A 19091-nucleotide genomic window follows, 5' to 3' on the forward strand; every position below is an offset into this window, starting at 1 on the left:
CCAAAAAAAACCCCAACATACACACACAATAAAAAACAAAACTGCCTCATGAATTTAAACAAAAGAATTGATGACTCTAGAAGATTTATTGGGATGATCAGATCTAAATTGCCAATATGTTGAATAGAAACTGTATGTATATTCAAGAACTAATTCTTGTCAGTTATTTCAGTAGATGTTTTTAGACTGTTAAAGATCCTATACACTATTGTTAGTGCTTGGGCCCATGTCTACCCTGATTGAACTGATCTATTATCAGACTAATTCCAGCTATGACTACAACATCATATTTTCAGACAGTATCCAATTGTGTCTTGCTTTGTTTAAGATGGCAGGATGTAATCTGAAGAAGAATTAGCTGCTATTTCTAGCAGGTTTGGCAACCACTCGGTCTCCTTTAATTTGATACTCCTACAATTGTAGCCAGTCTTATTTCTTTTATTGAAAGTAGTTAGTTGATAGCAGTAGTAATTCTATTTAAAAATCTACCACACCAGCTTCAAAACCCACTTGAGGTGAAGATTTGTCAAGAGCACTAGAGAAGAGCATTAATAGCTAGTTATTAAAAGGCCAAAAGGTGGAGTTCTTAAATTTTCCACTAATACTGTGATTTGAAACTTAAACCTAATGATACCATCATAAATTCTGTTTTCTATGCTGGCATAGGCTAGACAGTTTGACAGGAGCTCATAAGCCAGAGGACTGCATCAAGCTACAATGTCTACACTAGAATGCTTTCTAAAACTGGATGCCCTTCCTAATGTCAACCACCTTACAGAGTGTACTGGGTGCTTTTTACATGGTACCAATATACATTAATACCAAACTATGAGTAGGTATTCTGTATGCGTTCAGACAGTTTTTACAAATTAATCTAAAAGAAATGCTTTTTCGGCAGCTTATACTCACAGTTCCACCAACTATTCTGCCTAAAGGATACCAGGCTCGGTCATCAAACCAATTAAGAAAATTGTAGAACCCATTACTGACCATGTAATGAGTTGACCGGTAATTAAACCTGCAACAAAAACAAAAAGCATTGAGGCAAAAAAATCAGAAGTAATAAACAAAATTAAAAACAAAATATTAAAAAAGCAAACAAAAATACTGAAAACATTAAAGAGTAACAAATTATTGCTGCTGTTAAAGAAACCCTTAAAAACTAGGTACATGCAATTTTATACACATCACATGTTCAGACCAATGAAGTCTCTTTTGCAATATCAGTGTGCAACAGGAAAAACTTTGCATATTTTACATGACTATTAGTGTAGCACTACAGGAGTTAGGCTGATTGTAATGGTGTCATTTTTTTTTATTGTTGTTGTTACCATCATGCTTTGGACTGGTGCAGTCCATGCATTTGTTGTTTAAACACTTATCAAAAATGGTGAATGTTTTGTTTTTTTTTGCTATACCCTCTACTTTGTACATAAGTATCATTCAAGCTGCTCTTCACTGTGAGAATCCCTTTGTTGCTAGCAGAAGTAATAGCTCCAATCTTACTCTAGCTACTATGCCTTCAGAACATCCTCTTTCACTACTGATCACATCATCTGGATAACAGAAACTTGTCAACTACTTCTAGGGAGCTTCTAGGCATTTTAAAGAATTCATTTCATGGGTTTCCTTAGCACTACTGACTCTTAAACATCTGAAATCTATTTTCAGTCAGTTTGAACTGTGATCTAATTGCATGTTGTGCACCTGCACTACACAGTAAACAATGGCTTCTTAGCTATATGTTTCCTGCATATCAAGCATAGTTACTTCCCAAATAGTTGTAGAGTACTGTAGTCCTTCTTATTACTAAGACTTTTGTTTAGCAAGGTTTATATTTAAATGTCTTTATTCTTGGCTCTGCTTCCATATTTGAAACTTTTCCACTAATCCTATGACTAGTTTGGCTTTGAGAACTAGGTCATTATCATACAGAATTTCCTGCAATGTGAAAGACTTGAACTATTTTGTTATGGATTGGAGAACTTTAATAAAGAGGCGACAGCCGGGAACTGAGTGCTGATGAACATGTACATCCACACTGAACTCCTTACTGATCTTTTTAACTGTCAGCTGACTGACAACAATGCATTAAAAAGAAAAGTACAAAGGATTATAATGGCTCTGACAAATCACTCCATATCCAATCCATTGAGTGACTATCAGACAACAGGTTGCAGGATTCTATCAAAGGCTTTTTCACTAAATGCCAGCTGTGGTGGTTTATCTTTAGCTAAAAACAAGCCACCATAGCTGGCATTTTTTTAGCTTGATTTTAACTATCTTGTGGATGTCTCGCTAAGAGGGCATCTGTTGTTCCTCTTTCTAGCACATACCTGAATTACATCTTGTCTAAGATAATTCTCTTCCTAATTAGTTATTCTATTCCTGTCTATATACATATATACTTACATGCAAACACCTCCTGTATTTTCATTACTTTGATGTTTCTGTTAATTGATCCCCTGTAGAACATCTCCTTTGTCCTTGTAACAGTTGATGATGATACTACTATACCAGTCATTGAAATTGATACCTCATTGACTATGCAAGTGACTATTATGTCTCATAATTCCTTAGATATATTCTCTGATGGCCCAGTGGTCTTTTCTGCCTTCATATCCTTAATGATTCTTTCAACTACATAGTGTCAACTTCAATCTCTGAGCCTTCTCTTGAGTCTACTTCAAGTAAAACCCTTTTCTCTCATGCATTCTCATGGTAACATTTCCAAGTCTCTTTCTTCTTGCTATCACTGGGGGCAAGTATGTTGCTGTTATAACATACAAATTTTATATCAATGATGTTCCAGTTAATATTGGCACTGCTTTGTAATACAGAAAAATCCTAATTGTAACATTACAGAGCATTGGCAAACCTATTTTTAGTTTCTCATCTTGCTAAGTATATCAGACATCTAATCCTCTTCCAATCATCTAATATTGTACCATTCTCCTAGCTTCCATTTTATCCAGCCCTGTTATTAAATTTTTATTGGTCTGGCTACTGTACCATTTTACCTTCTACCATATTTTCTACTTGACTGAAACCTTGCTCCATCTAGAGATCTGGTGCCTGTTTTACAGCAGGCTGTCTTGTATAAACCCCCCACACTCACACACACACACACTGTGTCCATTACTCACAAGAAAATGAGTAGCAAGAAAGTGAATCATTGGCTTTGAATGAATATAAAATTCAAAGATCACAATCTTAATTTTCAATCTTATAAAATACCACCAACCAAATATGAATGTTGGAAATTTAACATTAGATGAATAATGCACATCAGCATGATAAAGAACTATCTTTTTTTTATGTCCATGTTAGTATTTAGCAATCCTGAATAAAATCATATTTAGCATGTGTAATTAATATATAATAATATGGACTAATTGTTTAAAATATTGTAGACATTTATGTGTTCCATCCAAAGGCTGTTGCCATACTGGGGCACTGGGGTAGTGTTAAACAAAAACTGAAAACAGATTCAGAAATTCTGAACAAAATCATGTCTTATACACACACAAAATACAAATCAAACATAGAAAAAATAGTGCTAGAAGATTCCATCTCAATTGTTCATTACGATTTTTCGCGGTTTTTACATCAAACTGAAAATTCCAACCAAAACTGTTAACATTTGATAAAAATAAAACAAAGAACAAACATTTAAGATAGTCATCAGAGGAAGAGAGTGTGTGTGTGTGTGTGTGTGTGTGTGTGCGCATATCTTGAGATAAAAATATAATAGACTGGCTTAGAAATTCTTTTTTTTTTTTTTAATTAACTGATAAAAAGATGTATTAGCAATAGAATTGGTGAAAAAAATTGAAAGACAACATAAAAAGGTTTAAAAAATATTGACATCAGTTTCTTTTTTTAATTATGTGAGTGTATGGTGTGGGTGATACTAATGATAACAATTAGAGTGATGAAGAAAGTTGAAAGAAGATCACAGATGATGTTGGATTAAAGAAAATCATTTGTTTGGAATTTCAAGTAGTATTTCAATACCTTGTCTCTACAGCTTGTACAAAATAACTCAGTAATCCTTTATTTGTTGTTTAGTTATCTAACTACACATTTTGGTTGTTAGCAGCCCTTCACTAAGTGTCTAAATCATTGTTCTAATTATCACTCAAAAATAGCTCATGTTATTAAATCCTCATTGTCCAATTTCATGTGTTAACATCATTTAAACACTTTCAAAAACCATTATCTATTTTGAAAAATTTACCCATTCTTTCTCATAAATATCTATCAAAAAACATTTTATTTCTCAATAATATTTATTCTATTTGTGTAATGATGATATATGTACAAATATCAACATGGGCAAATGCTATTCAATGACAATGCACCTATGATCTTATCTAACAAAATGTCTCTCCTGCTTTCCAGGAAGTTTATATCCATTAGATACCACATCCTAAATTGAATACATTAACTGCCAGTGTATAGGAGGAAGAATGTGGTGGACAAAGCTGGATCCTAGGGCACACCAGAGTTTATAAAATATGCATTAGAGAGCTCCATCAGCATATACTATAACAGAGTAATCTGACAGAAATCCACTAATCTACGAAATGAGAACATAGATGGAGCCTAGAGTCAAGTTGACAAGATGTTGGCATACCAGACACATTTGAAAGCCTTGCTGAGGCCAAAGGCAACGACTTCTCTCACAAAATTTCCTGAAAGAACCCATGGTAAGTAATGGAGGAGGTAGGTCTCCTGCAGATTTAGTTCATTGTAAGCATATCGATGGTCATCAGAAAGGTGAAAGATCCAAGGTTCTGGAGAATATTATTGCCAACTTTTGAGATATTGGAAGTGCAATGAAACAGTTGTTGACAGGATCAGAAGTTGCCTCTCTTACTGCTGTATGTGTGTGGGAGAGAGAGAGAGAAAAGGTAGCCCTGGGCACATTGCTTGAGGGGTAATGGAAATGACATTGTTAGGGGCTTGAAACAACCAGAGATGCTTTCGCACTTAGGGTGTATGTGTGGATAGAAGTGGGCCAGACAGAGTGGAAAAAATAGTTTGGGGGGAGGTTTAGCAAGTGTGTGTACAGTATGGAATTAGGTGAAAAGCAAGCAGCAAATGTGGGAGATTGGCTCCCCATGGTGGTAGCATGTAAAAAGCACCATCCAAACAGTCAATGCCAGCCCCACCCTCACCCAACCACTGGCTCCTGTGCTGGTAGCACATAAAAAGCACCATCTGAATGTGGCCAATGCCAGTGGCACATAAAAGCACCCAATACACTCTTGGAGTGGTTGGCGTTAGGAAGGGCATCCAGCTGTGGAAACATTGCCAGATCAGATTGGAGCCTGGTGCAGCCTCCCGGCTTGCCAGTCAAACCGTCCAACCCATGCCAGCATGGAAAATGGACGTTAAACAATGATGATAATAATGATGATGAGTACTGCAGATGGAACCATTATGGTTAAGAAAGATTCTACAAAGTTAGTAAAGATCTTTGTGACAAAGGAACAAAAATATTAGCTGTAGTTTGAAAGGCAAGAGTACCCATGGACTGCACAATACAAAGAGGTATATTTTGCAGTTCAGATGGCCTTGCTAAAGTTGCAGTGCTGGGTAAGAACCATCCAGTTAGTAAGGTGATTTTCTCCAAGTGATGTTGTCTGAATTTTTTTGCTTGAATCAATGCAGTACATCTGTGAGTAAATCACTTGAAGAACTAAAAGTGTGAATTTTGGTTGTAGATGTTGAGGAACATGTCCAAGAGAATGATGTGGGTCATGCACCTGTTGCTGATGTATCAGAATGAAATATGTGCTACTAGAGATAGCATAGAGCTGGTTGGCTCTGAAGTGCCATTGGGTCAGAGAAGAGGAGTGTGTGGTGGTGGTGGGCCAATGTAAAGTATATGGATATATGATGGGTAAGTAATTACAAGGCAGTGAATGAATAACCTGAAAGATTCAAAGACAGTTATGGTCTGGTAGAGGTTGGGTTGGGTTTGGTAGCATGAAAGAGACCAAAGAAGTTTGGTGTGTCTGTGTTGGTCTCTGTTGTGCAAAACTAGCTGATGTTGAGAGTTGAGAATTGTGAAAGATTTGATTTTTGCAATGACAGCATCAATATAAGATGTGTGTGAGAGCCAAGAAGAGTTGAGATCCTTGAAATCACTGAGGATGATGACTTGGGGATGGGGGAGAAAAGTGAGACAACTATCCTCACTGTATGAAAAAATATAGTAGAAGAATTGGTGGTTGGAGGCATTCACAAGGCAATAAAAAGAGCAGAGCTGTTTATGGGAGTGAGACAGGAAAACTTTGAACTAGGGTATCTGGAAGATTTCTGATATTCAGTGGAAAGATGTGAGTGGCGGGGAGAATGAAAACTACATATGCACAAGTATCACCTTTCAGAATGAAGTCTGAGTAAAGAGTGTAGCCTAGACAGCAGAGATGTATTATGGATAAGGAGGAGCTGGGAGATTTGTACCATGGAGAATATGTCTGGGTTGCATGTTAGTAAGAGGTGATGTATTGGGTCTAGGATGAATTAGTCCATAGGTCTTGGGTCACCTCCTGGCAAGTTGTGATCCACCTGAACCAAACCCATGCCATCAGCTCTCTTCCTTTCAATACTTTGTGAAAAGCAAGAGGCCCTATGAAAAGCTCATCCATTTCATGGGTACAGTTAATATATATATATATACATATAAGCCCAGATTGTATGGTTAAGAAGTTTGCTTCTCAACCATGTAGTTTCTGGTTCAGTCATATTGCATAGCACTTTGGGCAAGATTCTTCTATAATAGACCTGAGCTGAACAAAGCTTTATGAGTGGATTTGATCTGGTAGATGGAAACTCAAAGAAGCTTGGCATGTATGCGTGTGCGTGCACATGTGTATGTGTATTTTGTGTCTGCTTGTCGTTACAAATGATGCTGTGAAAATGTATCCAGCCATGAGGAAATATTACCCTGTTTGGAAACAGGTATTGGTTGATGACAAGAAGGGCATTTGGATGCAGAAAATCTGCCTCAAAGAATTCTCTCTGACTCCTGCAAACATGGAAATGATATTAAAAACTATGATAGATATACAGTTGTGTGTGTGTGTATATGAGAGAGAGAGAGAGAGAGAGAGAGAGAGAGAGAGAGAGATTGATTGATTTAACTATTGATATATGAGTCTCTTTTTACAGTTATATAAAGCAGATACATAAACACATGAACATTATATAACCATACATACAAACACCAATCTTTCTTTGAAAAAAAAAGAAAAAAAGAAAAACCCTCCTAAAACACCACCTGAAACACCATCAAACTGTACACAATAGCAAGCAATACTATATGCACTATCAAATGCTTCCAAAACTGCAGCAGATGTTTCAGTTACAAACTTCAGTAAACATTCAGACAACAATTTTCTGTTTTTGTGTTTTGATTTCTGTCATTTTTTTAATACTTCAGCAATAATGAAGAAATAGAAAGAATGGTCGAGGGAGAAGGAGAAATACAGAGCAAGTAGTTAATATCTGTGAAGTTACTTTATATAATCTATAAACAGAATTAGGAGAGGATTAAACATTTTTTAACATGTGTATTTTAGTGTCATCAACAGATTTTAGTTAGCAATCAGGCTTTATATATTTTCTAAGTTAAATTTCCCAGATTGTGTTTTATCAGCATTGCAAGAAGCAATTTGTTGTATAAAATTCAGCAATCTTAATTGTATAAAAATTCAGTAATTCCACCTGGAATTTTTTAATACCCATTCTAAAATGTTAAGATTTGATCATGAGAAATATTGTACAGAAGACCACTTCCATATTTGAAGAGCCCCAAGAAAGTACAGCAGCTCAGTTCATCAGTGTTTGTGTCAGCCACACACACACACACTGTGTGTTGGCAGTGTTCAATGGCTTGTTTTGTGATTATTCATGATTTCAGGTTATTGGGAAGTTTGTGGCAGTAGAAAAGTTAGAGCTTGAAGTTTTGCTGATTTATCTTTGAATAAAAGCAATCATTTGCATGTTCAGTATCAAATGTTTAGATGTCAGGATATGGTCTACCTACAGAAAAATTCTAGGTATTTGAAGTTTAAACATGAACATTATTTGAATTAGAATTCAAATTGCATTCCTGTTCCTTCGGTCAACTTCACAGGGCCAGAGAAAACACTGATCAACAGTGACCACACAACATTTTAAAGTTGGTTCTCAAAGGTAATTGTCTCTCAATAATTGGGTACCACTGTATTTTGGGAATATATTTAGCTAATCCCACACATAACTGCTTTTCTTCCAAAATATTATAACAAACAACTAGCCCCCTTACTGGTGGTATCTAAAAAGCACCCAATACACTCCTGGAATGGTTGGCATTAGGAAGGACATCCAGCTGTAGAAACCTCGCCAGATCAGATTGACGCCTAGTACAGCCTCCTGGCTTGCCAGTCCTCAGTCAAACTGTCCAACCTATGCCAGCATGGAAAGTGAGCGTTAAAAGATGATATATATATATATATATATATATATATATATAGCTTCCACATAGTGTCTCTTGACCAAATTCACTCACAAAGCATTGGTTATCCCAGGGCTATAGTAGAAGACACTTGTCCACGGTGTCATGCAGAGGGACTGAACTTGAAACCAAGTGACTGCAAAGCAAGCTTCTTAGCCACACAGCCATATCTGCACATATGAATAAACAGACGTAAGCTATACAGCCCATTTGATATTATTTTCATACATTACTAATTCATTTAATCTTTAATCCATTCAGTCATCTAAACTGTAGGCTGTTCATTATTTCCTCTTTACTCTAATAACGTGAATGTTATTTTTCAGGGTTATTCAAAAATTAATTCTTCTGTTTATTGACATTCACTAATGTTAGAAATATGATTATAGCTTGTTATATATATGTGTGCATGTGTCTGCATGTTGGTTTACATTTGCACTTCAGCTGAAAATCATTGATATATAAGGTGACATTGTCATTTCCCCTGCCAATAAATTGTTCATTTGCTTTGCACCTTGAAAAACCTATGGAATAGAAGATTCCTTGCTTGTAAAAAGCATGATTTGGCAACTGGAAAGGCATCCAACTGTAAAAGCAATACTCAACAGCATATTTGTCTAACTCATGCTAGCATGGAAAATTGTACATAAAATTGAATGAATAGAAACAGCTTTTCATTATAACAATAAATCACAAATTTTATAGCTATGAAAATTCCTTAAATGCTATAATGCTCTTAAGAAAGAAACAAGATGCCCTTATTTTATTCTTCTATATACTGTTATAGATTGAGTCTGTATGTTAACTTGTGTCTTTTTCTTATATGTAAATAAACCTAACAAAGCAGATCAATATTGATTGCTCAATAGAAGATGTATAATCTTCAGCATTAGCACAAACATAAACTGTGTTTTATGGCTAGATAATAAAGAAAAAATAAAATTGTAAAATATAAATGCAACTGTATATTTCTTTTTGTCATACAGATACAAACTTTATAAAATGGTTACTAAAATAATATGTTCATCTTAAGCAAGAAGCAAGCAGAAATAACTGATATACAATGGAAGATTGATAAAAGTTTTATTTTCTGCAGTTGCATGGGTCCGATAGTAATTGCAAGCAGCTTTCTATTCATAATATTTACATCAGGATGTGCTTCTTAATGGCTAACTATTAAACTATAAAGTAGCAGCGGAACCTGTTTCATACAGATTAAACAGAGGCAACAAATATGTGCACCTTGTTCAGTGACTCAGCACAATGGCTCTAATAAGAGGGAAACTCCTGACCATATGGTTAGTAACACTTTAATCTCATAGCTTAACAACAGAAGACTGAGATCTAAAATGTTGAGTCTGTTTTATGTTCTATTCATATCCTCAGAAGATGTTATCTATATAAATAAAATAAAGTAACACAAAGTGTTTAACAACAAATATGATATTTCTGCATAAAGAATCAACAATATTTATTCATGAAACAGTCAATGATTATGAGATTGATGTTCTTTTCTTGTTATATTGATCAAGATTAAAAAATAAAAACAAAACATTTGTTGCTGGAGAGACATGTGTTAGAACATGTTCCATATGATACTGAAGATCTATAAACTTTTTTTTCTTTCCCCATCCAACGTTTTAAGCTAAGAATATTGAAAATTTAATCACCTCATGTTTGAAGTTCAGGAAACATTTACATTTTTTATTCTATTTAAATTCCTTAATCTATATTTAAAATTTTCAAATTTTGTGGTTAAATTTTTCCTTGAAGCATTGTTTTTACAATTCCATTTCACTTGTCAACCCCAAATAATCTCTTGATATTTTCCTCTTCTCCCTTTTCAAAATTTATATGTACAAGTGTAGGTGCATATTATTAACCTACAAAATCATTATCAAACAAACTTTCCATTCTGTGTACTTACAACTTGTCAACTAAAGTATCACCTAGCATACTCCTTTTTTCTCATAAATAATGGCTGACTAAACAATTTTATAATTTTTCTATAAAGGAAGTTTTCTCATACTGACAAGTAACATACTTTTGGACAAAGTCTATCCTTATATATTTGTATGCATAATATTTGTGTATGTACATACACACACACACACACACAATTGTTGCCTTTTAATGCAAAGATGAAAGTGAATCTATCTAGAAAGACAAGAGGGTATATTAGAGAATTTGCTCTGACTCCACTTCTTCCTGATCCTGTTACTCTTTCTCTACTAGCCTCTACCTCAACAATAAATCTCTTCCCTTCATACCTAATCCAGCTTCATCACTCTGTCCTATTCTCTTTCAGTTTGTGAGTGACATGTCCTCACTAGTACTGAGGACATGAAAAGAGCACCCAGCACATACTGTAAAATGGTTGGTGAACTGAGCAGAAATAATGTAAGGTTGTAAGGACTTTTTAATCTTGCAAAAGTAAAGACAACTTCTAAAAGGTTGGCGCTACATAAAAATGCACCCAGTAAACTCTGTGTGAAGTGGTTGGGACGAGCATCCAGCTGTAGAAACTAGAAACCATGACAAAAACTGTGACACTGAAGCAATATACAGTCCTCTAACCTGTTGAATTGGTCACCCCACGCCAGCATGGCAAGCAGATGCTGATGTACACAGATTAAGCACAATGTAGCCAAATTATCTTGACTCTACACTAATTTTCATCTTAAAATTAATAAGAAAACCTTAATAAAGGAATGTGTAAGAGAATAAAGGCACTTGTGCTGGTGACACATAAAAGACACCCACTACACCCTTGGAAGAGCATCCAGCTGTAGAAACCAAGCCAAAATCAAACTAGCAACAATGGGAACTGAAAAAATTGATGATATTGACCGGTTAGAAATATAACTATATGGGATCACAGGATCATGCAGTGGCTCTTCAGGAAAAGAATGATATTGAGCCACTGATAACATTATAATGATTAACATGTGCTTTGAGGAAGAGTATTTAAAAGCTATTTAATCAATTGACACTAACAGCCTTTCCATTTAAATCCAGGCTATATTCCTTCCTGTTTGCACAAATCAGAGAACAAAGCATCTGCAGACAATTCGTCCATATCATTCTTAAAGAACTATTTGTCCAACCCCATAAAATGGATTTACTTACTAGCTCTGTCTGCCAAGTGATTTTTCAGTTGGAAATAATTCACAAGCACTGCAAATATTCATCAAACTTTCTAACTGATGGAATGTAACCATTTAATACTGCTCTTTCAGCTGCACCATTTGATTTTGAATAACAAGCAGGACCTTCAACTTTGTTGTAATCTAGTCAGTTTAACCAACCATTTTCTGAGCTTCTACTGAAATATAAAAACAGCTTCCGTCCAAGCAGTGGCTCAGTCAACGATAATCAACACATTCCCAACATTTTGTAATCTTTCCAAAGGCCATGATTCAAGGCACTCATCAGCACAAGAGGTATCTCAAGCTGTGACAAGCACTTCAGTATCTCAACAAAGATTAAGCCACTAACACAAACCCTTGCTTTCTTTAGTGGTTCTTTTTTTTTTTTTGCTTATGAGTATGTATCATGAATTGTGAAGAAAAAAAAACTTTTGTAAGATAAGGTTTAAAAACAAATAGCTGTTTTTATTAAAGATAAAATAATGTTCAACAATCAGTTTAGAAGAATGACTGGCAAATTGTTATTCTGAAAGTGTTAGTATAGACCAGTCTTTTTTAGTAATGTGTTTCTTTAACCAGACATAAAGGCATATATGTTAAACTGATTTTTTTTACATTTTCAACTTGTTTGAGCATAAGCAAAAATTAATTCATTATCGTGCAGGTGGCACGTAAAAAACACAACTTGAGCGTGGCCATTGCCAGTACCACCTGACTGACCCTCGTGCCAGTGGCACGTAAAAGCACCCACTACACTCTCGGAGTGGTTGGTGTTAGGAAGGGCATCCAGCTGTAGAAACTCTGCCAAATCAGATTGGAGCCTGGTGTAGCCATCTGGTTTCACCAGTCCTCAGTCAAATCGTCCAACCCATGCTAGCATGGAAAGCGGACGTTAAACGACGATGATGATGATGATGATGATGATGATGTTTTATGTTAGAATGTAAAGCAGTTTTAAAGAACCCTGTATCACATTGTATCTTATATACTTAGTCTGTAATGCCCTTGTTATGCTAACTGTTGTGCTTTGCATGCTTGCACATGGTCAGTTAAATATTTCAGGTCATTAACAGTTCAATGTAAGGAATAGTCTTTAGTGTGCCACTTTTATGATGTTAGTGAAATATAGTTATAGATGTTAGAAGACAGGATCTTCTTCACTGTTATGGACTTATGGTAAAAATGACAATTGGTGATAAAAATTTACAACTCAAATAATCAGCTAACAATTGTAGAATGAAGATTAAAAGGTAATGGGTAAAGACCCCCTTCGGTCATGAATGACCATAAGATTACACTTGGAAAGTTACCTTCCGAGGCACAAGTCCGAGCAAGGTTGTTTCTGGAAGACCAGCAATTGCCCATGCATACCAGCCACCTCTCTCCATGCCACTGGTGCTATCCAAGGGAAAGGCAATGGCTGATATAGTTTGGTACCAATGACGTTGCAACTCATTTCTACAGCTGAGTGAACTAGAGCAATGTAAAATAAAGTATCTTGCTCAAGAACACAACACACAGCCTGGTCCAGGAATTGAACTCACTACCTCATGATTGTGAGCTCAATGCTCTAACCACTGAGCCATGCGCCTTCACTAGGATGAAGATTAATGAAGACTGAAATCTTGAAAATGATGAGGAAGCAGAAACATGGCTAATACAGCTTAGCTTAAGCTTGCACTAGTTAAGCCAAAACTTTGTGTTATGAGGCATCAATGCTATATTAAAAATATAACTAAACCTTAAAAAAGATTTATTATCATAGACAAGTTAAGAGTTTTGGATCAAAAGAAAAAAAATCAAAACAACTAATTAATTTCCTAAGCTAAGGTTTATTGTGCATAATTTTTTTTTATGTGAACTGTTATCAACAAAGACACAGAAGCAGGATTTACTAAATTGGGTTATTAAGAGAAAAATTAAGATGCCTGATTGTGTAAGAACTTCAACTAAAGTGTCAATCTCAGATCTAGTTAGACTTATTGCAGTCAGAGAGAGTATTTGTTCTTTGATCAGCAACACAGCCAAGTTCCAATACTGAAGTATTGTGTCCAACTAGTGAGGACTCTTGTTAAGGAAAATTTAGGTGCAAGCATGGTTGTGTGGTTAAGAAGCTCACTTGGCAACCACATGATTTTGGGTTTAGTCCCACTGCATAGCACCTTGGACAAGTGTCTTCTACTATATCCTTGGGCTGACCGATTCCTTGTGAGTGAATTTGTGAAATGGAAACTCTGTGAGAACCTGTTCTGTGTGTGAGTGTGTGAATGTTCCATACTATCAACTCATGTGCTTTGGTCTTGTCTTTAATTTTCTTTCTTCTATACATCAATAATTTTCCTTGCAGTCATGTCCAACAACACCCACTCTTACACAGATAATACCTTTCATTCTACCCTAATCAAACATCAGCCACATGCAACCTAGATGTCACACATCTAACTTGCACTGATTTCATGAATGGAGCACCCTTTAATGAAGCCAATCTTGAGTCTTTCAACAGCACACAATTAGAACCCTCACAGTTCAATTATCACTTCAGAGCTTTTCTAGTGAAAGTACAAGTAAGACCACATCTCAAACACTGGCCCTTTCCCTCAGAACCAGAAAATATTTCTTCCCCAACAATTACTAACAGTCAACAAAGTTCGGATGAGATCCATGATGGAGTAATTTTCCCCAAATCAAGGATGACACTGCAGATGCACACACAAACATCACAAATCCAGATGCCACTCACATTTCTGTTGAGTAGCATCACAAAAAGCTACTCAACAAATTGGGATAAAATTATACACTCCAGCCTCTGACCTAGAGGCAAGTTCCCTCTCTTATAGCCTTTTTTTTATCACTGTTATAATGGTTGCTACCTCCACCACTTTGGCACTAACAACTCACTTGTCTCTCTTCTACGCTTTCTCACAGCCACGTACAAACCAATACTCCCAGTTCTTTCTCCCACAAAATTAGTCCTTTAGAATTCCCTCTGTACTTATTCTTTCCTGCAGGTGTTGACTTGCAATAGTTTAAGCAAAATATTAATGGCATCAATCTCATTAGTGAGAGAAAAAAAAATTATAATCAAAGGAATTAATGATATAATTTTTAGGATGACATTTATCTTTGCAGCAATCCAAAATAAATTTCATAGGAATGAATATTTCGAAAGGAGGGGATCAAACCATCCTTCACACAATTTAATGAACAAGATCCAATGGATTAGTGTTCCTAAATTGAAAGAAAAAATTGAGAACTAATTAGCAGTTTAGCTGCTTTTTCAGCAAAAAGGAATGTCTTTACTATGAGAACACTGCAACAGTTTAAACACAATATTAAAAGCAGCAAACTCATGGAGAAATAACTTTACTGTTGATACTTCTCCTTTTAAAGGAACGATGCCTCAAAATGGAAAACCTGTAGCATATGTTAGTAGTCAGACATTTGGAGCAATATTGAACATGATATATGGTGGTATAGTGTGCAGACAGAATGGGACCTGTTCTAGTGGGGAAATTTTTCACTGGAGATTGACTGCTATTACGTCAAAGGACCTTGATAATTCCAGATTAACTGGGACAGACTTCATATTATCACAATATGATTTCAAAATCATTCACATGCCTGGTTAAAGCATAAATCATATTGATGTTCTTAGTAAACTAAAGCAAGATTCAGATCAGTTTATTTTATGTTTATGATAATTACATAAGTCCACAACAGCAACTTCAAAGTTTTAGATACTTGTTATATCTGAGTTATCATACATAATTCATCATTACCCAAGCATTGTATTATAAAATGGTCCTGACATTGAATTGGCATTTACTTTAAATATTCCTGCAATGTCACAGTAACATTAGCATGACAATGATATCACAGACTAGATAGATAGTGTACAGATGTTGACTGGATATCTTTACATATTAATAGTATACAGAAAACAAGCAACTATCTGGAATGCTATAAAACATTGCTGGACCTTTGGCTTGATATGTTAGACTGGCCTTGCCTGTACTTTGTTAATTTGGGTTTGGATGCAGAAAATGTGTTGGAGACACCTACAGCTTTCAACAAGCCACAAAATAACCAAAAGTATAGTAATTATCTATGTAATTTTTAGTTGTAATACAATAAATGGTACCAACAAAACTGTAATAAAACCTTTTAATGTTATCTAAAATACTCTTACAGTTATGGCTTCTTCTTCATCCAATGTTGGAACACAGTTCATATATTCAGTACTTCTTTTTGCTTAATTTTTATTTAAAAGTCAAAGTATCTAACATACTGTTCTAATTTGCTAACACCCATTCTTTTTAAGAGAGTATCAACATTTTGTGTCAAGTTATTTATTTGAAATTACTTCTACACATGATTTTACAGCAACAGGTTTGTAATATTTGTCTGACCTATTTAATTAATCATAATATTCCTAAATATTATGCAACATATTTGCAGGTATGGCCATATGGTTAAGATTTTGTTTCACAACTATCTGGTTTGAGGTTTGATCCTACAGTGTAGCACCTTGGGCAAATGTCTTCTACAATACCTTCAGGCTTGATCAAAACCTCATGAGTGAAATTTGGCACACAGAAACTATGTGGAAGACTGACAATGGGACCGTTCCTTTCTTGGACGAAAACTTAATCCACTGTCCAATTTAACACTACTACCTTGTATACCTTTAGTGAGGTCCACTGTTACAAGTATTTGGTACAAATCTCCAGTCAGAAGATAACTTCTTTCATCCATCCCACCACAGACGCTACTCTTCCTTCATTAACTAAGCCATTAAGAAGAAAAAAAATCATTTCTAATTTAAAGGATTTGTCATCTTCGTGGGATTCAATTAATAAACTACAGATTCTCCACATTATCGTGCAGTTCAATAATGTGAAACACACACACACACATATATATATATATATATGGGAAAATACCTTTCACATTACGGAACTCACTGTTTTTTTTTTTAATTTTAAGAAAGCAATTTTTCTATAATGTAAGGGAAACCTGTAAAAATAGCTACAAAATCACTAGCGTCACCGACTAGATAAATGTCGACATCAAGTTATCTTCACGATACATTTATTTTAAAATTATGAGGTTTAGCCATGACATCGTATCCGTTTAGGTAGTGTATATAGAGACACATTATCCAATGTGCACTTTGGTAATTTACCTGTTAACCAGAGAGAGGCGACCCGTGACAAGAAGTAGGTGATATAGATACAAAAAAACAAAACAAAACAACCTTCCATGTAGATTTATGCTTGTGACTGAAGCCTGCTAGGAAAAGCATATTTCCAATGAAAATTCACCGGTGATTACAAAGCTGTGGCTTCACTAGTTGAAGCCGGTTCAATTCACCCCCAGGTGTACACCGACGTGAATACAAATATATTTATATGTAGAGTTGGTAACTTCTTTAAAAAAAATACCTAGCACAACCAAAAGATAAATCTTGGGACGCTTTCACATTTCGTCTCATTTCAACTGAATCCTATGACGCCAACATGCTTAACAAAGCAACTAAAGTTGGTCTTGTGAATAAAGAATAATAACGATTCCACGTATCGCTAATTGGTCATCACAACACAAAAGACTTTATTAAAAAACAAAAAAGAGGCGTCTCAACAAAAGCTCCGTTTCAACCATCATAATCCTATCGTCTTAACCACTCTACATAATGAGCTTTTTTTTTTTTTTTTTTCAAGTATCAACTAGAATATTATTGATAAAACATACGTTTCGCTATTTATATTAAAACAGATTTATATATCAAATGCATTAAAAAAAGAAAACTAGTTTATGCTTTTAAGTTGAAACGTTTTTTGTGTAAACATGTCTAGTACAATCTGTTCTATACCATTTGAACTCTGCATGATTCTTGTCTTTTTATTACAGTAATGATTTTCGTTATAATAAAATATATAAACCCTAAATGTAACTTATTTTGTGAGGTTCAACATATGGAGGGATTAAAAAGGTAAAATGGGTACGATACTTATATACATGTATGAAAAAGATTTATCAAAAAAGATCCACAATACCAAATTGCAATCGCGTTTAGATTAACATTTTGTCTCTTGATTCAGCATGAATTGACGATATATAAATATAATTTCATTCAATAACGATAAGGAAGATTAAAACCAATGCTGTTAATGAGCATTTCCCCCCCATTTATTTCGTGTCTGTATTATTTCAGAGAAGGATCTTTCAAATAAATTTTTTGCTATCTCTATACAACCACTACTATCACATAATTATTTCAGTGTAAGATTCATATATTTAATTGTTACAGCAGTGAGATCGTCAAAAATATAGAAATATGTATATTAAAAAGAAGGGGCGGGTGAACTGTAAACAAGACAATAAGTAACGAAATCAGTAAGCCCACAATAAGCGCTTATTGATGAGGTGGGCACCAAAATTATATTTATATATCACCATTATCCACGTCAAAAAAATTATACAGAATACCAACCTGCATTAATTTTATAAAATAACCAAACAGAAGCAACAACAAAATAATGATTGTAACGACAAAATATATCCAAAGATGATTTTAAAAGAGAAGCCGTTTATTTTAATACATTTATCCAAGTAACCGAGCAGACAGGGAACATCAATGCATTTTCTTGTGCATTTACACATACAAAATAAGATGCAATGGAAAAGTTTATAAAAGCCAAATATTTGAGCATCCTTCTATAAAGGAATTCAATTGTAATAGCATAATGATTGAGTGTAAAAATCGCATCGCAGCTTAATATTTGTAAATGCCCAAAAGTAAGGTCATGTTGCCCTCAGTTAATCGTATCAAAATAAGAATTGACGGTACTTACCAGGGATCGAATTCATGTATAATACTTTCGAATCGAATAACTGAGAAAAGCCTGGAACTGAAACCGGCAAGCCAGGCTAATGCTAGGATAAAAAATGTCAAAAGACTTTTCCAACCTCTAGGATTCCAGATCGCAGTGCGGATATCTGTTTTCACCACACCGGTATCCGCCATATTTCTCACACTGGTTAACTAGTAACCGTAACGTAACAAACAGTTAGATTCATGTAAATACGGATGTTCAAAAAGAACTAAATTTATTCACAAAAATAACGCAACGACAATATTAAATACATTCCCTATATTTTGAACATAACATTTATAGCTCAAATTTAAGCCTGTAAAAGGATTTAACTTATCTTGTATGAATTTTAATAATATTCGAAATAAAACAGTGGCTGTTGCAAAGAAGTGCGAGCATTATTTGTATACCATAGTTATGCTACACTCTCGTTTTAGTGATCGTTCGTTTTCGTAAACTTGACTTTACATCGCCACGTCCGGAAATTTAACCAATCACAATTGACCAGGTGGAAGCTGAAACTAACATTCAAATAATAATGTTTCGTATACAACA

At 34.9% G+C, this 19091-nt stretch overlaps 1 protein-coding gene across 1 annotated transcript in view; it reads right to left on the minus strand.

Moving 5' to 3' along the window:
* The window catches only part of LOC106881117 (dolichyl-diphosphooligosaccharide--protein glycosyltransferase subunit STT3B), a 50763-nt gene extending 32044 nt beyond the window's left edge, over positions 1–18719 (minus strand). The window contains exons 1-2 of the mRNA XM_052967624.1: positions 18516–18719; positions 910–1018 (exon numbers count right to left, since the gene is read on the minus strand). Of these exons, the coding sequence (XP_052823584.1) occupies positions 910–1018; positions 18516–18688 (282 nt within the window). The 5' untranslated portion in view covers positions 18689–18719. The remainder of the gene's footprint in view (positions 1–909; positions 1019–18515) is intronic.
* Positions 18720–19091: the final 372 nt, after the last annotated feature.

Source organism: Octopus bimaculoides, chromosome 4, assembly GCF_001194135.2.
Source record: "Octopus bimaculoides isolate UCB-OBI-ISO-001 chromosome 4, ASM119413v2, whole genome shotgun sequence".
NCBI lineage: Eukaryota > Metazoa > Mollusca > Cephalopoda > Octopoda > Octopodidae > Octopus > Octopus bimaculoides.